This window comes from Berghia stephanieae, chromosome 2 (assembly GCF_034508935.2).
Source record: "Berghia stephanieae isolate SIO BIC M18660-M18661 chromosome 2, UCSD_Bste_1.3, whole genome shotgun sequence".
Taxonomy (NCBI): domain Eukaryota; kingdom Metazoa; phylum Mollusca; class Gastropoda; order Nudibranchia; family Aeolidiidae; genus Berghia; species Berghia stephanieae.
Window position 1 is genome coordinate 16,806,746 of NC_088361.1, and position 8,634 is coordinate 16,815,379.

Consider the following 8,634-nt stretch of genomic DNA (forward strand, 5'->3'; position numbering starts at 1 on the left):
TAATAATAATAATATACGCCGGAACTATTTTAGATGTTGTTACTTAATGATTGCTCATCGTCATCATCATCATCATCATCATCATCATCATCATCATCATCAGCAGCAGCAGCAGCATCAGCAGCGGTAACAGCAGCAACAGCAGCAGCAGCAACATCACCATCATCATCATTATCATCATCATCATTATCTTTATTATAGGTGATATCATTTAATATCATTTTCATTTTTTTTTTTAATCATCGTTATCTTGTGATACAAAATGACTGTTGCTGCTATCACATAATAGTAATTGGAGATAGAGAGGTTATATCAGTTTTAAAGATATCTAGAACAATAAATAGAGAGATAAATAACAATGGAGGAAATCTGCGTACACGTGTTGGCAGGTCTGATAACCGAACGCAATTACGGGCTTGTTTTAACATTGTTGCAGTGGACAATATTTTGTGGTAGTTTCAGAGGTATTTTCATTACAACAATGAGACTATAACAATTTGGGTTATCAGACCTGAAAATAAGTAAGCGCCGAAAAGAAAATCGTTTTACACCAAATGCTGTAAAAACGTCAAAAGAAAGGTATTTTAACCCTCTCCTTACCAACCATAGGAAAATCGTCACAATCGTTACGATGCAACTAGCAATTTTCTCATTCTGATTTCTTTTGTGCATCGCACAATGTAAAAAAGTATATTTGTTATAGGTTTAAAAACTGGACACTGACCTCAGGAGGTCATTTTGATGAATAATATTTTGTACTTCTTGGTTTTTTTTTCTGTTTGGATAAGAAAAAAATCATTTTGTGTTGGGTGAGTGTGAAGTTTCGGGTGAAAATTGTGAAAATGGCTGGTGGGAGAGAGTTAATTTCTAAACTCGGAACAATTCATTGTCAACTGTCAAAAATATAAAATACTATTTCTGTTTACCAATGATAGCCGGAAATAATTTGTCGGGAACCCAAAATAAGCCTATTTTTGATGCAGGGCTGACGTCATTTAGATAAAAATATCCGACAAAGCGTTCCAATTCCCTGAGGTCACGCAAAGTTTCAACTCGAAGACTTACCGGTGGCTTTTGGCTCGAAATCCCTAATCTCTTTGAGAACCTTTATTTTTAAACATGACAGTTTGACTATTGATGCTATGCCTTAAGTTGAAAAAAACTCACAACATCCGCCAGCCTGATACAACGTATCAACACAAAGCGCAAAACTATGAGTAACCTTAAACGAAATCCCTAATCTCTTTGAGAACCTTTATTTTTAAACATGACAGTTTGACTATTGATGCTATGCCTTAAGTTGAAAAAAACTCACAACATCCGCCAGCCTGATACAACGTATCAACACAACGCATAAAACGATGTGTAACCTTAAACGTTCATAGTCTGATCAATTCAATTTAATGAGAATGACTCATAAAAATGGTTGGCTATATACGATAACACAGAGCTGATTGACGTCAATTTCGTTCCTTTTATAAGGACCTAATGACGTTTACTTGTTTGCAGGTCTCATCGCCCAAATTGTTATGGACTCGTTGTTGTAATGGCAATACTCTCAGACCAATGTAAAATGTCCATTACAAAAATGTTAAATCAAGCCCATAATTGCGTTCGGTTGTCGCCTGTCAGACCTGTAAATAAGTGCACGTCGGAGCTCATCAACCTTTGTGTATATTTTAGATTTTTTAAAATTATAACCATTTCTATCATTTGGACTTTCTTAGAAAGGGTTTTGGTTAAGGCACTGAAAAAATTGCTTACCTGATAACCTTTGGCCCGGAATTAATAATCTCTTTAAGAATATTTATTTTTAAACATGACAGTTTAATTATGAAAATGTAGTCCTTCAAAGCCCATAGAGCCGGAGTTTGTCCCGGTTTCTATAGCGTGACACAGGCAATAGCAATTATTTGCTCCCCTTTTGATAGGAAGTTAGTCTAAAAGTACTTTCCGCGAGATCTAACAGACCCAGTTACCCAATTACAGCTGGGTGGACAGGGAGGGGGGGGGTCAGAAAAAATATCGACTGCACCCGTAATCGATCTCGGTCCCTTTACGTGTGAAGCGAGTGCTCTACCAACTGAGCTAATGTCTTACTTTTATTTTAAGGAAAAGAAACATTTTTACGTCAATGTTCTATGATGATCCAAATCTCTTTTATTAAAGGTGGTGGCACCATACTACGGATACCACCTGAGACCTTTAAACTGTTCACCATTGGGGTTTTTTACCTGTGTCTTTCATCTTTAACCCTCCCCTTACCACCCACAAGAAAATCGTCACATTCGTTACGACGCAGCCAACAATTTTCTTATTCTGATTTCATTTTGTTATAGTTATAGCCATAAAAACTCGACACTGTGCCGTAGAGCTCATTTTTCTGAACAAAATATAGAATATACTCATTACTATTCTGTTTGAAAAAATCTATTTTTAAGTGTTGGGTGAGTATGACGTTTCGGGTGAGATTCTAAAAATAGCTGGTAAGGAGAGAGTTAAATATTTTTTTTTTTTGTATTTTTCATTTCTCCCCAGGCGTTGCTGTTGCCACAGGGATCTTCACTCTGACCTCAATGAGCATTGACTGCTACATCTCTATCCAGCACCCCAGCAATGCCCACTGGACTTCCTCCTCCAAGCACGCTTTCGTCGTCATCGCCGTCACGTGGCTCGTTTCCATGGCATTTATGACGCCGCAGCTCTACATCCGAACCATCGATACGCTGAGCCTGCCCGATCTCCCGACGATGACGTTTTGCATTGAGAGGTGGCCCGACGAAACGGGCCGACAAGTCTTCGGCGTGTCGCTTCTGATCGTAGTGTACGTCATCCCAGTCGTGACTGTCGCAGTTTGCTACGCTAATGTCGGGAAAATGATTTGTTCCTACACGCTAACAAGAGAGGATTCCAACACGAGTACAGGGACATACGTTTACTGCAGAAAGAGAGCGGCTCGGATTCTCATACTCCTCGTCATGTTGTTCGTTTGTTGCTGGTTACCTTACAACGTCATGTCTTTGGTGGTGGACTTGGCACACGTCAGTATTCCGGTTCTTCCGTATGCTCTTTGGCTGGGACACGCCCACAGCGCGATAAACCCTGCCCTTTATTGGGCAACGAATCGGAGATTCCGAGAACTTGTGACTCGCCTGTATAGAATGATTCAGAACCCAAGATTGTTGTGGTCAGAGAAACGACGTCCGAGAAGGATTTGAGTTCTACAGTAGTCTAGCGGCTTTTCTTGTACCATTCTATATTCGAAATATGAATGATTCTCTTTTCACAGCTCCGAAACTGTAAAAGTAAGGCCGTAAGAAGGATTTAACATTTTGCTAAATATAGACTGGCTTGACCTCTACCTGTCTCGAGCGATGAAGTGAAGACTATCAAATATCACAAAAGCACTGCAATGTGTATTATAAAAACTTCACGCTTGCACTTACGAAAGCTTGTAACTGACCGAGCCATCATGAAATAGGTGCAAAGCAGATTGCCAACAATAACGGAAGTCACTTAGAAATGTTCATGCTTTTTTTCAAAAGTTAAGCTTTTAAAAAACGCAATATCCACTAAAAGTGTTGAAACCGCTTTACAAAGGGTCCCTGACCAACAGCAACACTTAGCAACACACATGTAGAACGAGAGATGAGGTCTGTTTGGTGATAATGCATTTTTTCCCGACAGTGACAACGCTGTTAACGACCAGGTACTCATTTTACACGTGAGAGAATGTGAGTAAAGAGTCTTTACCAAGGACTCAACTATGCACCGAGCGAGGCTTGAACACAGGACCTTCCGATCCGAAAGCGAGTGTCTTAGACTAGACCACATAGCCGCTTAGTACCCAAACGCCGTTTGCATATCATAAAATTTAAGAAGAACGCATCAAAACTATGTTGGAAAGTGGCGAATACGCAGAGCGTTGTGAAGAAATTTGGAAGACTTTCAATAAGACAGAATATTTATTGTTGAGATGTGAAAAGATTTGTGAAGAAATTTGGAGGACATTCAATAAGACAGAATGTTAATTGTTGAGATGTGAAAAGATTTGTGAAGAAATTTGGAGGACATTCAATAAGACAGAATGTTAATTGTTGAGATGTGAAGAAATTTGTGAAGAAATTTGGAGGACGTTCAATAAAACAGAATGTTAATTGTTGAGATGGCATGTCGTCACAGAACCGTCAAATACAATTTGTTGCAGCATCAAATATTTTAAATGATGCCAGGAAGAAGGAGAACATAAATTAGAGAGAAAAAGATCATGACAATAAATCGTTTTTGTTTCAAGTTTTATCAAAGTGTGCATATAACATTTCGCTTTCCATCTATCACAGACTTATGAATTGCGTTAATTTTTTTAACTGTCGATTTATTGTTGAAAATACATTTTTTTAAATGTAATTGCGCATTCATTGTGACTTCACATATGTTATGAACTCACCTGTATGAAATGAATGTCCTTGATAACCTGGTGACACCGATTTTGTCTTCACTGGGAATATCGAAGAAAATAGTTTTTTATGAAACGGTATTTTTTCCATACTATGTATTTTAAAATGCCAATAATTGTGCAATTACCTTTAACAGTTAACTGTTGTCCTCTAGAAAAACTCGTATCAAAAAATTTTGGCCGGAAAAATTGTCCTTCAAATATCGATCGATTCTGGTCAAATTTTTAAATACGTGTTTTTTTTCTAGAATATGGCAGTTAATTTGTTAAATGACGTCGAACAAATTATAAATATTACATGAAAAAGTCTCGGTGTGTTGAATAAATCTTTAACCTGGTGACGTAATGTGTGTCTTATGAAACAACAATGACCGATTTATTGGAAGATTTTTGCCTTCTTGCGCCCAGAGGCTTTAAAATGGGTGTTTTCTATTACAACCAGTGGGTAATACAGTACTCGCCGGATTCTAGCATGCCGATTTTCAGCACGCTCTTCAATACGGTACGCTGTACTGGGTTACCGAATCATGTCTATATTATAACTTTATATGAGCTTCGGATTTTGGTAGGCCCGGACTCTACGCTTTTTGGCTTCTCCCAAAAGCGTACTTGATTCAAGCGAGTACTGTATTACAATGATGTATTCAACAACACATTAAATGAATTCTTGCGTGAATTAATTAAAATTTGTGAATCAGTCTTTAAGTCTGGTAATTTCGGTGCAAAAATTCCCTCTTTATCAAAATATGTCACATTTGAAAGACCGATTCTTATAAATAAAGCCACAAATCAATACTTTCTCCAGCTCATCAAGACACTGTAAGAAGCAATATGCTTTTTGTTACCATGAAGTCAGTGTGAATATAAGACGATCCTTACACTCTTGATTTTTAGAATTCCCTGCGTGTTCCCAATCGCTTTCAAATAGGATTCAATAGTCTGATGTCACGTCCGCCCAGAAACCAGCAGCTTGGTTCTAAACAAAGAAAATCGATACTTCTTATTATTCATGCTGGCTAGAACTTTTTCACATGTTATGTGATCAGAATGTATAAAAATGTCAAAACAGGATCAGATTTATGTTGTTTTTTTTCTCCTCTTGATACACTTTTATGTTCGTCGGAGAAGTATTTCTTAATGTCGTCCGCCATTGTTCTGATAGTTTAAACCAGTCACTAATTTTCTATGCGTCATTACGAGGGAAGTGACGTCACGACTGTTGAATCCTTTTACGGTAGCTTTATTCAGTCTTTCATCTGGAAACTGGTACACAGTCCTAACTTATGAGAATCTAATTGTGGCGGTTGTCCTTGACGTAGAGAATGGGACATCTGTACCAATAATTATTACTTCTAAATGCTATTCCATGAATCTCAAAAAGCGACGTGTACTTATTTGCAGTTCTGACAACCCAAATAGTCTCATTGTTGAAATTGAAATACTCAAACCCGACGCAAACTATTGTCCATTACAACAATGTTATTCAGGCCCATCATAAACATAGTTGCGTTCGGTTATCCGACCTGCTAAAAAGTTCACCTAGCTCTGAAGACAGAGGGGTATATACTAATAGCAAAACAAAATTGGATTTCCTGTACGCATATTTGTGTCTTGTTATTGTTGATTTTGTTGTTGCTGTTGATATTGTTGTTGTTTTACTCTTGTTGTTGTTGCAGTAGGAATAGACTCGTTTGAAAGGTAACTAAAAATAGCATGATCTGGAACACCGTTGAATAAAAGCAGCAATTTTCAATGACGTCATTATAACATAATTTTCTTCCTTGTTTAACAGAAATGGGATCGCTTTTAACTTTTCATTCTAACTTTAATGAAAAACGTGCCAAATTAGAGAGAAAATATGCGTCTTAATTTCAACAAAAAAGAAAATTATAATATAAAGAGAATGTTGGGCTCAGATCTATTTTCTGCATTTTGATGTACTCAAATAATTGAAGAAGTTCCTAGTCAGTTTATGATCTGTGTCATCAATTCAGATTACATTAGGCTATATCTGTTCGCATACCACAGACGTGTACATATATGCAGATCTGACATCCGAACCAGATTATGGGCCTAGTTTAATATTGTTGTTATAGACAATTTTTTGCGTCATTTTTTGAGATGTCCATTACAAAAATAAACCCATAAGAAATTGGGTGATCAGACCTGCAAATAATTGCACGTCGGCTATTTCTGATCACATGACCCCTTTTTGCTTATGTAATCATCACCATAATTAATAAGAATGGTGTTGCCTGAAGCTCGAAGAAATAAATAACATTGGAAAACAGAGTGGAATCTTCAATTCAATCAACTCACTCGAGCTTTATTTTTATATCGTGTAATTACCACTAAATGTACTCAATGCGCTTTACAAAGGGTCCATAAATAACAGCAACACTTATCATGCAGTACGAGAAATGGCGTCTGTTAGGCGTTATATTACAATTTTTCGGATTGAGACAACGCCGTTAACGGCAAGGTACTCATTTTACACCAGAGTACGGTGAGAGAATGGGAATAAAGAGCCTTTTTCAGGGACTCAACTATGCGTGGAACGAGGCTCGGACCCAGGAACTTCCGATCCGAAAGCGAGTGTCATACCACAAGACCACCATGCCCCACAACTAAGACATTTAATGCGGACATTTCGTTTTACCCCTTACCAACAAAACACTAATCGCCTTAACAACATGTTCGCGTCTCTCAACGTCTTTACCGTTTTGTTCATCTTGTTTTGTTGATTAATGGGGAAAACCCGAAAAGACCAACACATTATCTGTCTTCGTTGATTAAAATGAAGTGTCCACTTCATTGTTATTTATTTCTAAAATAACAGACCTGCCTTCTATTCGAAAAATTCGTAAAATTACGAAATTTTGACTCCAATTTCAGAACCTTATAAGCATCTTTACGTCATTAAAAGTGATTGAATATGAAAGTAGATGACTGCTATACATAAATGTAAGGATTTTGAAGAAGTATTTATTCATTGCGAGAGTTTTAAAATTTTGATTTATAATGTTAACTTTAGCCAGTACAGTTTCTGTCTCCTAATAATTACGATTTTTTTTTTAATTTTCAAGTTGGCATGTCTGTAATAATGTAATTAAAAAAAATTTTTTTGGAATACAATGGACAAGAAATTAAATGGTCGTTTGATTTAACAAGATAAGACAGGAAACTCATTTTGTGATTGATGCTGTGGAAAGGAAAATGATAGGGTAATTGTGTAGAAGATGCAAAGGAATAAAAATAAAAATAGCTTCTTTTTATATCATCACAGACAAACAGTTTCCATCCTTCTCTATCCTGGGCTAACTTTTTTATCTCATTCCAGGTCTTACCACTTCTCTGTATATCAGCTTCTTTAATTCTTCTCCATGTTCCTCCTGAGGTTCCAGTCCAATACGTTCTGTTATAGTGGAGTCATTCTTTCTAAGGGTGTGTCCAATCCACCTCCATCGTCTTCTTCCTATTTCCTCTCCCACTGGTTTCTGCTGTGTTCTTTTCCATACTTTTTCTTTTTATATCCGTAGATAATATACAATTTGCTTGATTCGACGTGCACATATTATCAGGTCTGATAGCCGAATGCCATTATGGGCTTGATTTAACATTGTTGTAATGGACAATATGGGTTTGAGAGTATTTCCATTACAATAACGAGCCCATAACAATAGGATTCAATAGTCTGATGTCACGTCCGCCCAGCAACGAGAAGTTTGGTTCTAAACAAAGGAAATCGGTACTTTTTATTATTCTTCATGCTGGCTAGAACTTTATCACATGTCATGTGATCAGAATGTAAGTATAAAAGTCAAAACATGATCAGATTCATAATGCTTTTCTCCTCTGGATACACTTTTATGCTCGTCGAAGAAGTATTTCATAAGGGCGTCCGCCATTGTCCGATAGTTTAGAACCAGTTACTAAGTTACTTTGCGTCATTACGAGGGAAGTAACGTCACGACTGTTGAAGCGTATTATGTGCTCAATTTAACATTTTTGTAATGGACGATATGATGCGTGTATTTGAGAGTATTTCCATTACAATAATAACGAGCCCATAACATTTGGGGTATCAGATCGACGTCTAAGTACATCTTTGAGTTAATCCTACGAAGAAATAAAAAGAATTCTATTTACAAAAAAAAAATAAAGAAGACAACTTGAGC

The 8,634-nt window shown here is 37.0% G+C and overlaps 1 protein-coding gene across 1 annotated transcript in view; it reads left to right on the plus strand.

Annotated features, from left to right (window-relative positions):
* The window catches only part of LOC144964397 (QRFP-like peptide receptor), a 32,929-nt gene that overhangs the window by 22,623 nt on the left and 1,672 nt on the right, over nucleotides 1-8,634 (plus strand). Inside the window, exon 5 of the mRNA XM_078898585.1 lies at nucleotides 2,539-8,634. This exon is cut by the window's right edge and continues 1,672 nt beyond it. Within this exon, the coding sequence (XP_078754711.1) occupies nucleotides 2,539-3,218 (680 nt within the window). The 3' untranslated portion in view covers nucleotides 3,219-8,634. The remainder of the gene's footprint in view (nucleotides 1-2,538) is intronic.